Source organism: Harmonia axyridis, chromosome 2 (assembly GCF_914767665.1).
Source record: "Harmonia axyridis chromosome 2, icHarAxyr1.1, whole genome shotgun sequence".
Classification (NCBI taxonomy): Eukaryota; Metazoa; Arthropoda; class Insecta; order Coleoptera; family Coccinellidae; genus Harmonia; species Harmonia axyridis.
The window spans coordinates 24,883,761-24,905,453 of record NC_059502.1 but is presented as its reverse complement, the minus strand read 5'-3'; the positions used below and the strand labels follow the sequence as shown (position 1 = coordinate 24,905,453).

General features: G+C 31.7%; 1 protein-coding gene across 4 annotated transcripts; it reads left to right on the top strand.

Annotated features, from left to right (window-relative positions):
* Positions 1-226: 226 nt before the first annotated feature.
* Positions 227-19,417, top strand: LOC123673724 (hamartin). 4 transcript variants are annotated; one of them, XM_045608367.1, is made up of 22 exons: positions 227-582; positions 635-752; positions 808-952; positions 1,006-1,118; positions 1,263-1,446; positions 1,503-1,576; positions 2,631-2,773; positions 3,204-3,299; positions 4,777-4,925; positions 6,578-6,655; positions 8,268-8,504; positions 10,487-10,691; positions 10,875-11,054; positions 11,471-11,580; positions 11,706-11,929; positions 13,811-13,982; positions 14,497-14,622; positions 16,306-16,458; positions 17,178-17,364; positions 17,446-17,603; positions 17,894-18,154; positions 18,331-19,417. In XM_045608367.1, the coding sequence occupies exons 1-22, from the start codon at positions 486-488 to the stop codon at positions 18,601-18,603; spliced, it is 3,483 nt and encodes a 1,160-aa protein (XP_045464323.1). In that variant the 5' UTR covers positions 227-485; the 3' UTR covers positions 18,604-19,417. The 4 variants fall into 4 exon arrangements, with proteins under 4 accessions (XP_045464323.1, XP_045464326.1, XP_045464324.1 ...); XM_045608368.1 differs by lacking the exon at positions 3,204-3,299 and adding an exon at positions 3,647-3,670 and having other exon boundaries at positions 228-582; XM_045608370.1 differs by lacking the exon at positions 8,268-8,504.
* Positions 19,418-21,693: the final 2,276 nt, after the last annotated feature.

Sequence of the window (21,693 nt, the reverse complement as noted above, 5' to 3'; positions counted from 1 at the left end):
TCAGAAGTAATCTCAAAATTTGGAAATATTTTTTTTTAGCCAATAAAATTTGTTGTTCCACTTTTGGATTCAAAAAGTTACGGCACCCCGATAAGCCAAAACCTGTAATGAATTTAATTCAGAATCATTAAAAATAAAACGTAGGATTAAAGATGAAAAAGAAAATGAGCACCGATACGTTTTTATACACCTAACCAAAATTTAAACACAAATGTCAAAAAATGTTTAATTTCTCTGGTGTTTGTGTCTGAAATTTTAAGATCCTTGGTTATGAATTATGAAATATTTTTCGAATTTTCTAATACTACAGTATAATAAAATGGATTGAGAATGTTGGATAGATAGAAATTCCAAATGAATTATGTTTTTTATAGAACCAATTCCATAAGTTATATCAAAAATAAATTTATTCAATATTTTTTATTAAATATCAGGTCTTCACATTTCATTTTCTCTAATATTACTATTTTCCAATAACTGTCGCTATGTCCGAACCAATAGAAATTTTCAAAAAACTGGAATGCAACGATACAGAGATTATTGAAACAGCTAAGTCTGATATATATAAACTTCTTCAAAGTGGTAGTAATGAATGCCTTTTTCTTATTTATAGACTAATCAATCTCTTTTTCAGTACGAGAACCATGGTTAATCAATGGCTTATATGACTATTATTTGAACACAAATTCTCTTCGTTCTATGGAGATTTTAGCAAATGTTAATGAATATCATCATAAATATTTATTTGATAGGTAAACTCTTGATACCAATAAGCTTCAATTGCCAATTTTTCTATTCCTATTTCAGACTGAACGAATCCATAAAGAGACAGGAGACTGAACTTAGAGTCAAAGCTTTAACTTTACTGGGTCACATCGTGAGAAAACAGCCAACATGGATTTATAAAATAAATGAACACCCACTCATGAAAGAAATTTTGCTGGTATTAAAGGTAAATACTCGTATCTTGTCATTAGAGATTTGAACTAATGCTTTTTTTTGCAGACGGAGGATGATATACTAGCATTGATAAGTGCATTGTTATTGACAATTGTCCTTATGCCTATGATTCCTTCTTTAATAGCTCTTCATCTACAGGAAGTTTTTGATATATTCAGGTAATTTGGAGTTTTTCGTTTTCTAATTGAAACTAACCTACCTGTAAAATACATTGAAATGGGAAATTTAGCATAGTACCTGATTTGATATAAATTTTTTTCAATTATTTAACATTGAGTTCTGTATTGCTCTTTTAATCATAGCCGTCTTGCTTCATGGAATCTGGGTACTGGAGCATATTTTGATAAGCAGATGATGATTCACATGCAGATTTCGCTGTATGCCTTATTTTTGAGATTATATGGGATGTATCCTTGCAATTTCATAGCCTACCTAAGATCATTTTATAGAGATAAGAATAACCCCGTTTTCATACACACTATTCAGGTGAGAAGAATATTACAATTGAAGGAATCTATAATTTTCAACTCCAACATTTTTAGCCCATGTTAGAAACAGTCAGAATGCATCCAAGACTAGTCACAGCTTCAAAGGATAATGAAATATCCACAGATAGGTAGGAATGTAAAATAAAAATAAGCTTTTTATCCCAGAAATCATTGAATGCAATGCAAGCATAAACAAAAATGATTATTTTTCAATATACAGTGTGTGGATAAAGTAAGGAACAAAATTCATAACTCTGTTATTGAATATTTTCAGGAAAAATGCTCGGACAGGTCAATTGTAGTTTTTAATTAACCACTTTATCACGTAAAATTTTTCTTATGACATCTTTCATTTTTATAGAGACATCATAATTTTTTTTGGTAATTTATTAGACTTGGCTAATTGCTGATGTAATAAAATTGGTACCGTAGATAACAATTTTTTTGAGAAAATAACACATTTACTGTGAGAATTAAAAATGAAACTTTCATGGAAGAAAATCTTTATTCAACCCATAAAACAAACGAAATTTTGCGCAAATGATGCTACCATGTGGCACCGACTGATACAATACAACACTTCAGCGCAAATTCTTGGCCGTAATTCTTCTAAAGTGGCCTATCAAAATAAATTTTTGATTTTAAATGACCCCCCAAAAAAATGTCTGAGGGGGTCAAGTCTGGGGAACGTGGTGGCCACTCAATAGGTCCTCGACGTCCTATCCACCTTCCAAAAAATGTAGCGTCAAGATATTGACGGAAGTTTATTCCAAAATGGCAAGGCAAGCACTAAATCAAACCGCTAAAAGTTGCTGTAGTTTACAATTTTGTTCCTGACCACGATATCTCAAATTAAAATTAATCAGTTAGGGAAGACATTTTTTTTGCTGAACCATCAAAAATCCGTGCCCTTTAGTAAAAATATTGAGAATCAGAGCCCACACAGAATGTATACCATACCATGTTATTCCAACTTATACAGTCTGAGATTCTGAGAAATCTCACAGAGATCTAAGAGATTCTGTCTGCAAATGAATAGTGATTAATATTAGAAAAAAAGCAAGGAGACTGAAATGATGTTGGAATAATCATTGTTTACATCATACTTATATAAAACTTTCGTTTTCATAATCATAATTTTAATTTGAATTTCTCTTCTATAAACATATATATTATTTTTAGGTGGAAAACAAAAGGTGCTCAACAAATTATCGCAGAATGTGAACAATTTTATGTTGATGTAGTTGATAAATGTCCTAATGATTGTTGTTACGTCAGTACTGGTTTTCGATCCCGATCTAATACAACCAATTCAACGATAATAGGCAAGTTAAATGTTTAATGCTACACTTAATCAGAGTTTTAATTCATTTTTAATCTTGCTTGAAGTTTCATCATTGAGCATATATTTTCAGAATTTTGATCTGATGTGAAAAGAAAATATTGTTTTTTGGGGTTTTCTTGACTCTTATTCAAATTCTAGATATAGGATGAAAATAATTGTTTAGTTTCAATATAATTTTGAGCAAGTTCTATTTTCACTTGAGCACCTACTAGAAATAACAAAGTGAATTAGGATCACAATTCCATCATGATTAAATAAATATTCGAAACTCCAGAAAATAAAGTCTGTGATGTTATTACATAAAGAAATTGTCAGATATTTTGACATTTTCCTCTAAAATCACTTTCTTCAAAGTCTTTTTGAAGTATTGGTCAATCATATAAATAGTTCTAATTAAAATTTGATCATAGGTTCCATCAATGAAAACTATTCTATAAAAATTGGTGTTCCTTTTGCCAAAATTTTGGAAAGTAATGAAATGAAACCATTAATTATGGACGAAAAAGGTATATTTAAAGGGTATTTCTCTTTGTTCACTTTTTGTGAATCTGGATAGCATTGAATAAGGTTGAATATATATTTTGTTGAGAATATGATTTACTTTTGATAAATGGATGTGCGAATTTCGGATAATTTCATTTGAAAAAAATCAAATAGATAAAACAGAAGTGTCCATTCTATATTTTTAAATTTTGGTTTTTTTTAATTTGAAAATGATGAAATTCTCATTGAGGGAGGTGATTAAATGTGAATAATTTTCTTTATAATATAAACTTAATATGATATTCCAATAATTTAAAAATCCATTTTTCAAGTAAATAAGTATGGTATTAATAATTATTTGTTTTCTTAGCTCTTCTGGAAGATCAATGCGACGGTAATTCAAATATACCTATTGGGTTGAACATAATTACAGCAACCAATTGAAATTGTTATAATCTTCAAATCAAAATTTTATTGGTTGTTGTAATGTTATGTTATCTATATGTATAAATTGAGCGATAACCAATATTTTGGGTAAATTTCACTAACCATATTTATGTACCAAAATTATTAAATGTGGTATACCAAAAAAATAACCTTTTAAATTTTGAAAAAAACAAAATATGTAATTTGTAGCATGCTTTTCATTTGCTCATAAAATTAACATTTTTTTTTTAATGATTTAAAACTTCTTGTTACTTTTGGAACTTCTTGAAGTAATAATTCCTATATGTATAATAAATGAAAGCAAATGATAGTGTAAGAAATGTAATGGATTGTTAAAGGCAGCTTTGGGAATCATTACCAATAAATTATTGTCATATTTTCATTTCCTATTTCCACAATTTTTTTATAATAGTCAAAATTTATTTATTGTTCCAAAGCTAGATAGATTCTAGCATTTTCTGATGTATGGAATTGAGCAGAAAATTATAGATCCTTCTTTCTTATTACTCACCTAGATCCGAGATTCCAAAAAGCAAAAGTTTATATTTGAAATGCTAACACATTGTCATCTGCTTTCAATCGGCTTGTTAACATAATCAGAAGTTCAAAATGTGATTATCTAAGTACTCACCTTCTTGTAAAATTTACTGATTACTTTTTCAACACACGTGTGATTAAAATATTCGTTTATTTTTTTTCATCAGGAAAATCAATTGGAATTTTGAAATTTTTTTATGATTGTAAATCCTAGATTTATTCATAAAAAAAGTTTGTTTGAAGGGGGATAATTGAAATTTGATAAAAAAACTTCATTTTTTATAGATGTATGCAAATATTTATTCAATGAATAATTGGTAACATTGAATACATATATAAATGTTTAATTGTTCAGGATTGATTTTATGGTGTTAAACTGGTCAAGAATCCAGTGACAACATATGATCAACACGAAATGAAGTGTTTCAAGTTGAATAAAATTGTTATTGGATGTTCGATCGAATGTTACATTTCCTTTTCAAGAAATTAACCAAAAACACTTTTTCATTTGCTCAGAAAAGCAGAATTTTCCACACATGAAGCTGACAGAGTTATGTAAGTTACCACCACAAGATACAAAGGCGTTTTTCAGTCCAAGTTTGGCATTTCCTGATCGAATTCCTCCACCTACCACTCCGAAAAATATAATTCAGCCACTTTATATAGTAAGTATGTATTGAATTGTTACTTTTCAACTTTGTTCAATGAAATCATTAATCCCATTTCGAGTATAACTGAATGAACAGTTGGTTGATACAATCTTTCCTTTGCTTTTTATGCTACAAATTGCTAATAATTAATTTTTTGCAATCTTCAATTTTACTTCAGAATTTTCAATTATTTATGTTAATTATTTTTGCAATACATAATTTTATTGTTTTTAATTACAACACGTAAGAATATTACTCCAATTTATTTCATTCTATTATTTTCATTCATATTAAAACTAAGGTAAAAAATATATTATGTCTATACATCTAATCTGTGTGTAATTGAAAAGTCCCAGGTCTACTATAGTAAAACACATTTTTGGCAAAATTCGATTTTATTATTCAACATAGTTGCCTTCAAGGGCGATTATAGCGATCTTCCAACTTTTCGATACCATTTTTGTATTACGATTTGTCTTTCGCTTCAAAATAGGCTTCAGTTTCGGCGATTACTTCTTCATTGGCGCTAAATTTCTATCCACAAGCATTCTTTTGAGGTCTGAGAACAGGAAAAAGTCGCTAGGGCCAGATCTGGCGAATACGGTGGATGCAGAAGCAATTTTGCCATTGTTTCCATTGATTTGTGACACGGCGCATTGTCTCGATGAATCAGCACTTTTTTTTCATTCCAATGGGACCGTTTTTTAACGATTTCATCCTTTAAACGATCCAATAACGCTATATAATAATCGGTGTTTATGGTCTAGCCCTTTGGAGGTAATTAATGAATATAATACCTTGCGCATCCCAGAATACTGATGCTATAACCTTGCCACCTGCCTGTTGTGTTTTTCATTGCTTTGGATTCGGTTCATTGTGTGCAGTCCACTCAGCTGACTGTTGATTGGACTCTGGAGTGAAATGTTGGAGCCATGTTCAATCCATTATCACACATAGACGCAAAAATTCAGGTTTATTGCACTCAAACAGCTTCAAACACTGCCCAGAATCATTAACACGTTGTTGCTTTTGATCGATAGTGAGCTCGCGCGGCACACAGCTTTCTCATGTACAAATATTTGTGAATGATTAGATGTACAGGTTCAGATGATATCTTCACAATGTCTGCTATCTCGATCAACTTCACTTTACGATCATTCAGAATAATTTTGTGAACTTTTTTTATTTTTCGTCGGTGACAGCCTTTTCTGGGCGTCCACTGCTTTCGCCGTCTTCGGTGCTCATTTCACCACCTTTAAACTCAGCATATAAATCAATGATGGTTGATTTTCCTGGTGCAGACCCCGGAAACTCTTCATCAAACCAAGATTTTGCTTCAACTGTATTTTTTCCTTTCAAAAGGCAATATTTTATCGAAATCCTTTTTTTTCTATCTTTTTCAAATAACAAAGGCAGCTACAGTCACAACGCAATATCTAATGGTCGGACTGCTGTCAAATTTTGACACGTATCGTTTGAAGGTTGGTACTAACTAAAAATCATATGGATTCAATACTAACACCGCCATCTGTGCATCAGACCGGGGACTTTTCAATTGGCCTAATATATTCTTCCTCTCTTAAATTTTTTTTAGTCTTATAATTTAAGACATAGACAATCATAAATTCAAATTTGATCGAGTTACTCTCATTTATATTTACTTCCAGCATAGTAGCGGCAGCCATGAAGGATCTTCACCTCCCGAGGCAGCTATAGAAGCAACTCCTGAGACCACACCTGTTCGAGTGGGTATCATTTATAGCTTGCTAAATTCAAATGATTTTTGTTTTTGATTATTCATTTTGTTATATTAACTGATAAAAAAAATTCACTCAATAATGAATGATTCATTTTCACTATTCATGTTTATTATACAGGATTGTTACGAATTATCATAACTTGCATAATGAACATTTCAAAGGCCACTACAATGTTACAATCATTTGTAACGACCTTGTGATGTGATTCACCAAACAGAATCTGAAACCAAAAGAATTGGATATTTCATCATATTCATGTCCTACACAAAACACAAACGATTTGATGAGTGTTTGCTTATAGAAAAAAAAGTATGGTAATACAAAGTTAGTAAACCCAAAACAAATGTAGCTGTGTAAAAAATTATTGAGTGTTCATCTTTCTTTATCATTTGATATTTGCTTCAAGATCAAAATCTTATTTTCTCCTACACGTTTTTCTGAATTGAGTTTGACTTGACAGGTATAGCTAATGGCTTTATAGCAATTTATATAATACATGATCACCATTTTGGCTGGATTCCTGAATAAGTTAAATTATTTTAAAATCAATTATTTGTATAGAGATGATATACTGAGTGAAGAAACAGAGTTAGAAAATTCCGATTTTTTGATAACTTCCATATTCATTCTTGAGAAGTAGTTCTTGATGAACAGCAAGTTCAGCTCTGGTTCGAATGCGTTTTTTTAGTCCATTTGAAATAACAAAGTACGAGGGCTACTATTTATGTATTGAGAATGGGTAACACTGATATTGTCAGGTGAAATCTGATACTGACATCGTAAAATTTGACGTACGAGCACAATTTTTGTTTACAGTAAATAGAAAATTTCATCTCTGCCAAAATAAGGATTTACTCGAGAAAATTTTCGAGATATGTCAATTATGACTTTCGACGTGGTCTAACTTGAGAAAAATGCCTCTATCAACTAAATCACACAAAAATCAATATAATGGGTGATCCGCCTTACAGCCCCGACTTGGCACCGGATGACTTCTTCCTCTTCCCAGAAATTAAAAATAAACTTCGTGGACAACGATTTTCATCGCCCGAAGAAGCGGTTGAGGCCTTCAAAACGCATTTTTTAGAACTACCATCTTCTGACTGGCAAAAATATTTCGAATAATGGTTCAATCGCATGCAAAAGTTTATAGGTCTTAAAGGCGATTATTTTGAAAAGCAGTAAAATATTTCGCATCAAAATCGCTTGTTTATTTTTGTATTCTTAATACATAAATAGTAACCCACGTATTAGTCTTATTTAGGGGAAAAGATCTAAAACCTAAATTTTCATAACAAAATTATTATCATTATTTTTCCATAAACGTCTAATAGGCCATCGCGGTGAATCACCCTATATACGTTGAGCTCACTCTACAAGTGTCTTGATTACATTGGAAGATGATTCTTTTTCTCTGATTGATACAGGCTTTATTAAATTGATTGGGTATTTCTGTCACTCAGTATATTGAACGCACCTCTAAGTTTATTATAGATAATTCAACTATAGATTCAATTATCCAGGAAAAAAGAGGCACAGCCCACGTTCCTCCATAAATATTTTCTCACACTTGCAAATACGATTTTATCATTTGAAGGACACTAGAAATCCTGCTATCATCCGATCACCTCACGTTGGCTCATCAGTCGTACGCGGGCTAACCTCATTCCCTAAAAACAGGAGTGCAAATACAACGCCCACACACTCACAACCTTCATCACCCATGCGTAAAGAAGTATCTCCTTTTCATTTTCCATCATCGGGCAGTGGAGCTGTTAAAAGAGATTCTTTCATTAACCAAAAACTGCAGAAGCTGTTGTATGAAAGGAGTCAGGTGAGACTGTTCACTCATGAACATCCTTTTATGACTGAAGTTGACAAATTGTCTTTGTATGTGAATTTGATGTTTTTCAGCGCTAATAAAATTGTACTCCTTGAATGGGTTATCTATGTAAATTACTCTATGGTTAAAATACTACGTAATTTGTAGGTCTTTCCATCAAAGTAATAATAGTATATTGTGCAACAAGTGAGGAAAGTCCAACTTTTCTCGCGAGTGTGGAAGTTTGTGGCACGAGCCTGAAAGGCGAGTGCGGCAAACACACGAGCGAGAAAAGGACTTTCTCCACATGTTGCACAGTATACTTTTCCTACAACTGCTATGGAAAGTAGCGTATTCTTCATAGCTTACTCAATTTCAAAACTATGTATTGCTCATACTGTGGGAAATATTATTCCTCACGGCACTTTACCCACACCTCGCTTGGTAGATCAATGAAATTGTGCTTTTGAGTCGTTTCTATGGAAATGCAATAAATTAGCACGTACTGTCAACGAAGGCCATTTTGATTTGAATCAAGTTCATTACTTGAATTATTGAAATTTATACAGTTGTAGGAAAAGTATAGTGTGCAACATGTGGAGAACATGTGGAGAAACATGTGGAGAAACATGTGGAGAAACATGTGGAGAACATGTGGAGAAAGTCCTTTTCTCGCTCGTGTGTTTGCGGCACTCGCCTTTCAGGCTCGTGCCGCAAACATCCACACTCGCGAGAAAAGTTGGACTTTCCCCACTTGTTGCACAATATACTATTTCCTACAACTGCATAAATTTCACTAATTCAAGTAATGGACTTGATTCAAATCAAAATGGCCTTCGTTGACAGTATGTGCTAATTTATTGAGTTTCCATAGAAACGACTCAAAAGCCCAATTTCATTGATCTACCAAGCGAGGTGTGGGTAAAGTGCCGTGAGGAATAATATTTCCCACAGTATGAGCAATACATACTCTTGAAATTGAGTAAGCTATGAAGAATACACTACTTTTCATTGCAGTTGTAGGAAAACATATGTTCATTACTGCAGAGTAGTAAACATATGTTTATTATTCTACGATCTTTCCATAAGGTCAGAATATACGTCTATACAGGGTGTTCTGAAATTGGAGGTACAAAGGAAAATGAGAGATTCCTTGGAAAAAAGAACCCTATAAACATGGGTCCGCAAACGCTTTGTTTTCGAGATACAGGGTGTTTCTTGTTTGTAGTCCTACTTTTTTGTGATGATTACGATTTATGGAATCTTTACTAAGTTTTATTTTTATTTAAGTTTTATTAGTTTATGGAATCTTTATTAACATTGCTACAGATTGTGTAAATAAGGAGCAAAACAATTAATTATTCAGCTTACCTACTGGATATTAATATTAATTTAGATTTTCCTGAGGATTACTAGAAACGTACTAAAAGAAACCAAAAAGTGAATTACTGGACCAAAGTTTCTTTTTTACTTTTTTCTTATCTACCAGTGGTCCTCCAAAAAAAAGTTCTGGAGGAAAGGGGCGGGCAATGTTCTACAAAAAATATCACCCTGTAGATTTGCATTCAAAATTAACATATCATACGATGAAAATTTTAAATTGGAATATTGTTGAACAAATTTGTTTGGCGCGACAAATACAAAAATACGACTTGGAGGTCACGCCACTATCAATTGGGGCTTAGTTAGCCATGCCTGCTTAGCTGTTTTATGTTTAGTACTGTGATTATTTTGTGTTATTCTATCTTTTATGATACAAAAATTGTGAAACACTAAAATTTATTATTCAATTCCGCAGATGTCCCGCTCTGGCAAAAAATAAATGGGCACGTTATGTATATATTAAGCTACATCTACATAAGCTTTGCTTTTGGGAATATATTATTGACTCATGAACTGTGATTTCATGCAAAAGAATCGAATAGATGCTTTGTTGTTTTTTCCCTAGATTATTATCACTATTTTATTCCTATTTAATATTTTTCTGTTTTCAGAGTGTTGAAGCCTACATGGAACAAAGCTCGTCATATTTGAATGTCCAAACAAGTCCTGTAAAACTTATAACATCATCTCCTTATCGAAACGATTCTCCTTTAAGTAGGGAAGACGAAGAAGTTAGGGCTATAGTTGAACAAAAACCGAATGTCGATTCATTGATTAATAGAAATTGCGATAGTGTTCTCCATGAGGATATTGATGGTAAATGAATATCTTAGACTATTAGACTTTATAAGCTTTTATTTTATTTCAAGCTTCTTCATTTCCAATTAAAAAGCAGTCCAAATACATTGACCATGCAAAATTTATATACATATACATGTTCAAATTAATATTAACAAGCTACATTTTTCTGCATGATACCATTCTGCTCCTCAATTTTAGTTGATGCTGCGCTGGAAAATTCATTGGAACAAGGATCACCATGCTCTCAGGGTGGATTGCATATGCCGAATTCTCGATCAATGAATGATTTTGCCAAGCGAGTCCAACGTCTTAGATACCATAGCCAAAATTATGATAGAGATTCAACAGGAAATTCTGAAAGTGGCAGTCCAGAAAAAGGTATTTATTATCTACATCGTTTTGGAACTGATCATGCATATACATATATATTAATGAAATTCAACAATAATTCAGTACAAACATGAGAAACAAACACTTTCTGTAAGATAATTTTAAACTACAATAGAATCACTTCCATTAAATCAAATTACCTAATATGTAGTTGGTTGCTACTGTTCTTCATTAAGATTTCTGCATATGATCTAAAAGAAATTATTCAATATCAGGAGAGCTTGATGAAGAGTGTACTGTCATTGATATATTTTTATATTCCGTTTTGTTCTTCTCTGTTGAAATATTCTTGCAATCAATTTATTTTCAACCATGAAAGTACAAGAATTTCATTTTTATCTCACATTTTTTGGAAGAGTCTCTGCCAGTAGGTGAAATGCAATGAATAGGAAATGAAATTCTAGGAACATCTGAAATTGCTACCGTCAGAAGGGCCAGCTCATGTCCAAATATTAAGAAAAGAAGTCCTGTTACTCGTAAAGGGAACAAAACTCTTAGAGAAACTGATGAAGAGGTAAGTTTATAACTGGAAATCAGAGAATAATATTCATTCACTATTTTCCATAGTCAATCAAACGAAACATGAAGACTCATAGCCATGAAAATATGGGCAGATTTTTATAAAATATTTATTTTTAGACAGAAGAAGATGAAGCTAACCAAACAAAGGAATCTAATCAGAAGAGCTTTACTACTAGTGAAACTCAAACAGATAGTTACATGTCGTATGAGCATCTCTTTCTGAATATATTTCCGTGTTTAGGAAGTACAGAAGTCAAGACTAGCCCATCTTCAAGTCCAATGCCTGTCAAACCTTTTGGAGATAAGGAAACCCAACATTCTACTCATAATGTTTTGGACAAGTAAGTTACAATAGTTACTGAAATTGTCTACATCCAAATGTAAATTTTCATCTCGAATTAACAGAATGAACAGAAAGAGGAAATTTAGAACGGTTATATTTACGGAACCCCATTTGGCATATTGCCCATTAACAAACGCAATCGCCATTCAAGATCTGAACCTACCCTGTAAATTTTAAGTTTCTAGAGCCTTCCGTTCGAAATTTATCGTGTACATTGTTGACCGGACGGACAGAATCAAATTTGAGGACGCATTCGTCATCACTGAACATAAGGTCATCCAGAAATCCATTATTTTTCTAATAGATTGCTTTAGATATATGTATCTCGCGTTGTATAAGTCCGATTGGGTTTCCTCTAGATGGCGTTAGAAAGATGAGATTTTGTACTACAAAAACTTTTCTGACAGTTTTGTGATTAGTTGACTCAGTTTAGTTTGACCCTAGCAAAGGGAAAATACGCCATATTTTACAGTTTTTCTCGAATAAAGGCCAAAATGCAACTTTGGCTGAAAATGTAAATAGTGTTTGTGGTCCTGTTACTGTAAAAGCCAATCACGCTCAATTTTGTTTTCTACGATCCCGTTCCAGTAATTTCGATGTCAAAAATGCACCACGGACTGGAAGGCCAATTGTCGAAAATGTCGATAAAAACATGGACATTGCCTTCATGTTAGCACTGTTTCGATTGCCCCAGAGCTGAAGATTGCACAAAAAACCGTTTGGAACCATTTTCATAAGGATGGTCTCAAGAAGAAGCTCGATGTATAGGTACCACTCAAGTTAGCAAAAAAACCTCATGGACCGAATTTCCATCTGCGAATTACTGCTCAATCTACTCATTTTTTGAAGAGATTGGTGACTGGTGATGAAAAGTGGATCACTTACGACAACGTCAATCGAAAACGGTCGTGGTAGAAATGCGGTGAGCCGGCGGAAACGGTGGCTAAGCTAGGATTGACGGCCAGGAAGTTTTTGCTGTATGTTTGGTGAGATTGGCAGGGAATTATCTTCTATGAGCTGCTTCCTACGGCACAACTGTTAAGTCGGAACTGTACTGTCAACTCAAGGAAGCAATCGCACAGAAGCGACCAGCTTTAGCCAATAGGAGAGGAATTGTGTTCCGTCAGTAACAAAATCTCCAGGAGCTTGGTTGGGAGGTTATTAGGTATACAACTTATAGTCCGGACCTGGCACCAATTGATTACCATTTGTTTTTGTCTATGGCGAACAAATTTGCTGGTGAAAAATTCACTTCAACAGAGGCTTGTGAAAATCTCAATTTTTTGCCAATAGGGACGAGGGCTTCTATGAGAGAAGGATAATAATATTATCTTGAAAATGGCAACAAGTTTTTGAACAAAACAGCGCATATTTGACCTAAATCGGACCATTCAAACTATGGTAATTAAAGCCTTCTTTTCCATGCAAAAATAATGGATTTCTTTTCACTACACCTTATACCACAGTTTTTCTTTTTTTTTTTTTTTTATACGCATCTCTCGGGAAAAGACTGAGCTTATAACGCCCTTTCAAGCGCCCCGAGATGAATTTAGAAGAAATCGATTTGTGCGTGTCTTAAACTGCTGTAAGTTGTAACCAAGGGGGAATACATCTTGAGGTAGGGTATTCCATAGCCTTGCAGTTCGATAAAGAAAAGCCTTCTGATACACCGATGTCCTAGCTGTAGAAAGATGCACGACAAACTGGTGACTATTATCGGCTAGCCTTGTTCGTCGATCAAATTGAGCCCCTGGAGGAATCATGGAGGCAATGGCAGCAGAACACCTTCCGTGGTAGTATCTGTAGTTTGGAAGCAAAACATATCCCAAAAATTTTTGAATAATTATATCAATTTCAATGATGTATTAAACCTTTCCAGATATATGGAAATATGCAAAGGTGACATCTCTAACCCATCTGTTCAAATACAATTAGTTCAGCAACAACTTCTCTTTGAAAGATACAGAAGAGAAGCATTCTCTTCCAGAAATCGAAAACTATTAGCTGATGCAAAAAATGTGAAAGCTCTTGAAGAGTACAACTCAGCACTAGTAAGTTCAAATAAAATCACTCATCATCAAAATACTCACATACTCAAAATCTAAGTGAACATATCATAAATACAATACTCGGGAATTTATAATTTTAATTAAAAATTGAGAGGAGCATGAAATAGGTATACATATATGAATTTCTATATCATATTGTATTTTTTTTTCTAAATATTAATAGATGAAGAAAGATAAAGGGATTCCAACGATTTTCAAGGGAAACACTACTAAACACAAAAGAAATTGGTGCGGAGCTTAGTTCATACGAAGTATAGTCTCACAAACCTTAGATAATAAGGGTCCGATAACTTGTATAAAAACGTCTTGGTTAATTGGAGTTTTACTGTATAGAACAAAGTTCTTTTATTTTCTTAAAGTTCAAAGATGGACCCCTAAAATTTTGAGCATGTGTGTAATTTACCATTTGTTTTGCAAATCAAATAACATAGCATATTTTTTACTTTACAAGTCATATCCAATTAATTTAATTGTTGTTCATTATTTTTGCTCATAGAAAGATACTATTCAGCTTCAACAGAGGGACTTGGATTTTTTGAGGAAGCAACTTTCTACCATACAAAAGGAACACTTTGAAGAAGAAAGGAGGCTAATATCTTATAAAAAACATCTTGAGGAAAAGGTAACTTTCAAATGTTCAATTGCCGTGTTTTAATTTGCCCTGAATTAATTACCGAGTGAGTCAACGAAACTTTTGCACTTCGATTTTCCAGTTTAACATGAAAATCTTGAAGATCTCATCGAATATTAATTTTCGTCGGTAACGAAATGAAAATTGAAGAGGAGGCAAAATGTGTAAATAATGTCAACTTCATAACCAACAAATACGCTACTTAATTTAAAAATGACCATCATTTATTTCCATTATTGAATTTTTTTTACAGAAAAATAAATAATCTCAAATACATACCAAAAAAATAAATAATCTCAAATACCAGTCTGTTGAGAATTATTATTCTCAAGGTAAATTACATAATGTTGCGGAACAAAGTTTTTTTGGCCTTCCCTTTATATTATAAATTTTTTTGAATCATTAAAACATAATTAGGATTAATTTCAGAACATGAATCAACAGTACGCTAGTTTTGAAAATAAATGAGTTTAAAATATATTATAGGTGGTTCACCATGAAAATTGAAAAAGTTTTTATTGTGTGGCAGGAATCTATGGTTAAATTAAATGTACAACTTTGAGACTCACCTTGTATAGTGTGAGATAACAGAAGAATCATTTTTGCTATTTATGGAATTTCTAATAATGGTTTCTGGTCATTGGATTACTAACTAGAGCTTAAAAAACGATCGATATTTCTTTATTTTGTTTTCAAATTCATGTTAAAGATGGAAGATAGTGAAACCATAATTTCGGGTAATATTTTGTTCGCTATCCACATAGTTGTTCAAATTTTGATTTTTTTTTCGCGGAAATCCTTAGAAAATCGAGTACAATGAAATTCAATGGAGAATAAAAATCGATAATTTGAATTTTATTTCAGATTTCTACAACATATTTGAATCAAAAATACTAAATTGTTACCAGAAACCGATTTTCCAATTGTCACACAAATAATCACACTCAACAAAATATTGATTGAAGATGATATTAAACACCCTGTATCTTACCATAGTATAAAGAATTATTCATACTATGAAATCGCTTATGCTTCGAAAACAGGGTATAAGTGATGAAGCAAAAATTATTCTGCTGATGTCATTTATACATGCCCAGTAAATGGCACACCTGGTATAGATGAAATGAAGTCATATGACAATTATGAATATTTTTCATTCAAAATTCCAATTGAAAATTTTTATTTGGATATATGCATTATTTTTTTATCCTGAGTCCCCTCGACCTCTGTAAAACCAATCAGAAGTTACGAGAAATGTGCGATCTAAGAGAACCTGTTCTATGTAGATTTGGTTCCTCTATTCCAACACAATTTCAGGCACTGTTAATTGTTAACTTAAAAGCAAATGGTCTACACAATCTTCATTAAGTTGTTTCAAATATGTACATTATTATTGATAATGAATTTGTTATTATTATGCAGGTAGCAGGTATTAAGTTATTTAATAAACTGCCAAAGGAGATCCAGAAGCATGTACTACAGGCTTTTCAAGAAAACAATATATGATCTCGTATTAAAGTGTAAACCATACAGTCTGAATTAATTTGAAATTTTCTGTAAAGATTATCATACATAGTAATTAATAATTTTTTTTTTTATTGTGATTTTGACTTTTTTCATTTTTATTGTTGTACCTCAGTATATTGCAATAATTATTGAAAATAAATATTGTAGGTTAATAATTTACTGGATCAAGTAGATAAGTTAACTACTGAAAGAGATAGAGAATGTTTGAAATTGTTGGAACTCAAAGAAAAATGCAGCTCATTGGATACAGAAAGACAACAAGCATGTTCAGTTTTATTTGAAACTTATGCTGAATTGAATGTAAGTGAATAAGCTGCCTATAACTTATGAGTTTAAACATATCTGAGGTTTGACAATTGTATTTATATTAATGCTGATCTACTTTTTTTCTACTAAAGAATATTCTTTACTGGACAAACTTTCAACTTCTATATAAAATTTAAAGTTTTACCTAAATTTTGTCTTGAACAGATATTTTGGTGACCGAGATTTTTCAAAGGTTCTTGGTTAATTTTTGTGTTAAGAACCCGAAATGTACCTCAGATTCTGTCTTTCAGATCTATTTTTACAGATATGCTACACTTCCTTCAAAACGTGAATTTTTAATTTTTTTTTTCAGAATCCCTGTCTGATATTTTGTGCTATTTTTCAGTGCAGAAATTTACCTGACAAGTACCCAAAACAATTTCTATCTTGATTTAATGCTTTCACAATTGCTACATCATCCCCAACTAAATATGGAAAGGCTGAAGTCATAATTTTTCTCTTATAACCATAGCTTCGTTGATTTCGTTTTGTTTTTTTTTTAAATCGTGACATCTTTTGAAGAAAAAATCTGGTGACCTTTTTCATTATGTTGGTCTGTATTATCTTTCTTTGAACAATATTTAATTTACCAGAGGGATAAATAATATGTATTGATCAGTATGTAAATCTAATTGTGACACCTCATAGAATAAATGAAAAGCATCACTTTAATACTATTCTTCTGTATATATGGAAAAAAGATCTGTTTTTAGTTAGCAAAAGAACAAGTTGCTATGGGAGAAAAGGCGAGAATTGAAGTAGAAAGATTGAACAAAGAAATATTATTATTAGGTGAAGCAAATATGAAATGTCAAGAAAAGTTGATGGAATCAGAGAAAACTGGATTGATTGATGCCCACTTTGAAATGCTAGAAACATCTTACAAAGAAGAAATAAACGGTAATGCTACACTCTACACTGAAATCACAATTTATGAACATGTGATTTATGATGTTAAAGTATATAAAAATTATTTTTTAGTTTTGAAAAATAATATTGACAGCAAAAAGACACTAATGGAGGCATATAAGCAGAGAATAATTGACTTAGAATTGATATTATCTCAAAAAGATGAGGGAATATCAGATCTGAAGAGAAATTTGATGGAAGTCAATTCTGAAAACTATGAGAAACTTAAGGTGAGAATATTTTTCCAGTTCACATTATATCCAATAAAACATAATAGATAGAAATATGGCATGCAGTGGATTAAAATTGGTTTGTGAAATTTCAATGTTATCTATGCTGACTCTCAAAAGTTTAAAGCTTGTGCGAGTTTAAAGATGTCATCAAATTTAGTGTTTTCACAAAAATGTTTGCTTTGTTTGGTATTTTTGGTTAATTTTGGTATTGAGATTTTTAATTTCCCTAGATGCATATACATAAGTATAAAAAATCATGACTAATGATGAATTGTATTTTCAACTAGGCTGTGGAGAGCAAGTACAAATCTCAGTTGTCCATAAACAGAGCACTGGAGCAGAAGATGCTACAATTATTCACAAAAATAGAATCACCAGGATTACGAAGTCTTCATTCACCAGAAACCAGTAGTTGTCATGAAGCAATTGCTACTCCTAGTGTTTCTGGCTTGAGTCCTCATTCCTCTCCTTTGTCAGTGTCTTTAGCTTCTTCAGAAAGTAGTGCAGCATTTTTAAGTTCTGACATTAAAGATATGAAGAATTTACAGGTGAATATAACAGATCTCTGTATAAAATATAAGGGACATTTTATAGAGTTTCTCTTGTGTGGTTAATTTCGATAAATGTGGTAAAATATTCTTTTTAAACCGTGGGTCACAAAAAAGCAACATACTTATATAACTTGGATTTTTTAAATTTTAGTTTGAATTATACCTTTTTGTAGGTATTGGTTGATAGAAAAGCGGGAAAATCTGAGGAACTTATCGAAGCTGCTGGAGACCCTATGGACATATTATTGAACCCATCTTCCAGTAATACACAATCAAATTCTGTAACAAGCTTAACCTCTAGCACACAACAGTCTGCAAACACTAGCACTCAATTTCCAAGTACAGATATGCAATCTTCAATCTGTGAAAGTCAGTCTTCAAATAATAACATGCAGGCATCAGCAAGTACCACACAGAACCCATCGAAACAACAAGGACTGAACTAATTTTGAGTTTGAAAAAGAGATGTCTAATTCTCTGCCTTTATTTTTATTGTAAGTTACCTATGGACAGTCAATATATATTGTAATGTTGGAACTGTATAACAAGTTTATTGGGGGATATTCTAAACTTATCAGACAAATTTTACAGCCATTTATTTTTCATATCATACTGTTCAAACCTCAGGGTTCCGATCCTTTAAGACAAATAAATAGACCTTTGAAAAGTTTGGAATACCATTGTTCGAAATTGGATGTGTGTGAAATTATAGGATTTTTACAAAGTGGTTCAACATAGAAAATGTCAAAAAAATCTTGAGTTGAATGAATCAATAGTCATCATACTAAGCACAACTAAGTGTATGCAATATCTTTGTCAATTCATCAATTATTTCTTCTCCTGGACTCTTATTTCAGGTGCTTTAAGGGTTTTGCAAGTCCCGAGCAATTTTCTTAAAAACGGCATATTAATTATGATCTTCATCAAAAATCAAGAATGATTTTTTCCTTTATTTATAATCACAATCAAAAAGTTATTTTTAGTATTCCAGAACAATTTTTGCCATACACAAAAATTCCAAACATTCCAAATAAAAGTTGTTTTATTAGTTTGAAATATTCATTAAATTGAACCACGTTTGAAATATCCAACATCCTTGGTTTGTTATTTTGCCAAAGAGTCATCAAAGTCATATGATTGAGTGGCATTATTAAAAAGAAGTGATTCATGAAGAATCTGTGTTGGCATATTTATATTTTGTCAGACAAATAAATTCTGTATTATTGCTTAATTTTAAATCATTACATTCTTTTAAATTTTCTATATGGTTTCTTTTTAACAAATTTACGATGTACATACATATTATTCTGAGGATTTTGTTTTCTAAACATCCTATTATCATTTTTTACAAATATGAAAAATTGAATCTGATTAAATTCTATACACTATTAAACCATCTCAACTATCTTCTTGAGAATTTTATAGCGTTTTACATCAATTTAAATATTTTTATAAAGTACTTATTTTTATTTACATTGCTATCTTCATTCACAATTTTTTTATTTCCCTACTATCAAAGGTAGAGGAAGCTTTGTGACCACTTTCAAGAAAAAAAAATTATTCTCCGATATCCAATCACAAAATGTATTTCAGACCATCCGAACAACTTTAGTTTCGTGTCTGTCAATCTATGTAACATCTTAGCTTCTACAATTATCATCCGATTGGAATGAATTTTCGCATGAGTATCGTTTTTGGATCATCGGTGTGAGTTTAATCTTTTCATAATAGGCTATGCGTTGGGCATGAGCATACATAAAATTACTGAGATCCAACTCCCGTTCTATTTGCTCGAACTTATTAATTTCTGGTTATGTATTTACAATATACCTAGATTATGAGCATGTGTAATTCAATAGTGCATTAATTTGAACTGGCTAGTACTGATCAATACTCCCCAAGAGCACATTTTTTGCATCAGCTAGTGGCTTTCTATACAGTGCATGCGTGAACAAAAACTTTCAGGCAGACAGTGTTACAAGATCAAAAATAACATACTGTGGAGGGGTAATTTTTTAGGGGTGGAGGACGAGGAAACTTAGTGTCACATCCATTGGCAGAACTTTTTTGTTACCTTTTCCGAGAAATTCACAATAACTCAGATAATCAAACCTCCTAAATGCCTTCCATCTCCCTATTTGATCGTCCAAATTAACAGGTTAATGAACTCATCATGAAAAAATTCTTTCATATTGGAATTTAATTCATAAAATTGCATTGTCAATAAACATTTTAAATACAAACAATATAATTAACAGATTATTATCTAAATTCTTAACATTTGACTCGTTTTGTTCCAAATAATAAAAAAAGAATCAAAAAAATTTTTGTCAAATATAAATATTATCTTCAATAGAGTTAAAAACAGGGGATGTTTATATTTTTTTCAATATATTAAGTAGTTGAGAACTCACATTGTGACACTGAGAAATCCTCATCAGTACTTATGATTTTCACACTTCATCACTTACATTTCAAAATACTCCATGCCTCAAAGACAAATAATGGAGGACTTTACAAATTATGTTTAGCCCTTACTGTGGTTCTTCAAAAAAATCAATAATTTAATAATTTCTTTTTTTCTCTTTTTGCAAAACTAGGTAATTTCTTTCTTCTAATCAAATTTGTCTATTTGAATAATCCACATTTCATTTCAAATTGAAATGATAGAACAACCTGTTCAGAGACGAGCTCTCAAAAAATAAATTAATTAAGTACAACTGCACAAAAAAGCAATTAATTATTCTTTTTTTTCTTCTATCACAAAATTCATTGTATTTGTGATGAATAAATTATTTATCCGTGTGGAAGAACAGTAAAATTTGCGTTAAAGTTCACCTATCATATAGAAACTTATTCAATTACTATAATTATAATGAGAAAATTACACCATTCAAAATTGGTATAATTGCAATATACAGGGTGTTTCCTAAACATGCGGCAAATATTCAGAGGGTTGTTTCTTAGACTATTCTAAGAATATTTTGTCCTTTTATGATTTTTGAAAAACCTATTTGTTTCGAAGATATAGGGGAAACAAAATTTCAGATAATAACATTTTATTATGAAAAATTACATGAAAATTCAACTCAACCTACAAAAACTGTTGAAAATGACCACATGACCACAAAATGAAATGCATGTCAGTCATCTCGGTGTTTGTATAGCGATTCATAATAGTCAAAGATAAAATGTTAATTGCTAATACATCACAAAACGAATTCAAACGAAAACCGTGTTTAATCTGTATTCCTTTACCATCTGCACTTATCAATTTTTAGTCAAAAAACTGGCCGTTTTTAGTAATTGGAATGTTGTTAAACAAATTTAAAAATAAATTGTACCTACTTAGTAAACACAGTGCGGTACGCATTTTTATTTAAACTATTATTAATTTTAAAAATATGAAAAATGTTGTTCGCCCTGTATCTTCGAAACAGAGAGGTTTTTCAAAAATCATCCAAGGACAAAACATGCTTAAAATAGTCCAAGGAACAACCCCCTGAATTTTTGCCGCATGTTTAGGAAACACCCTG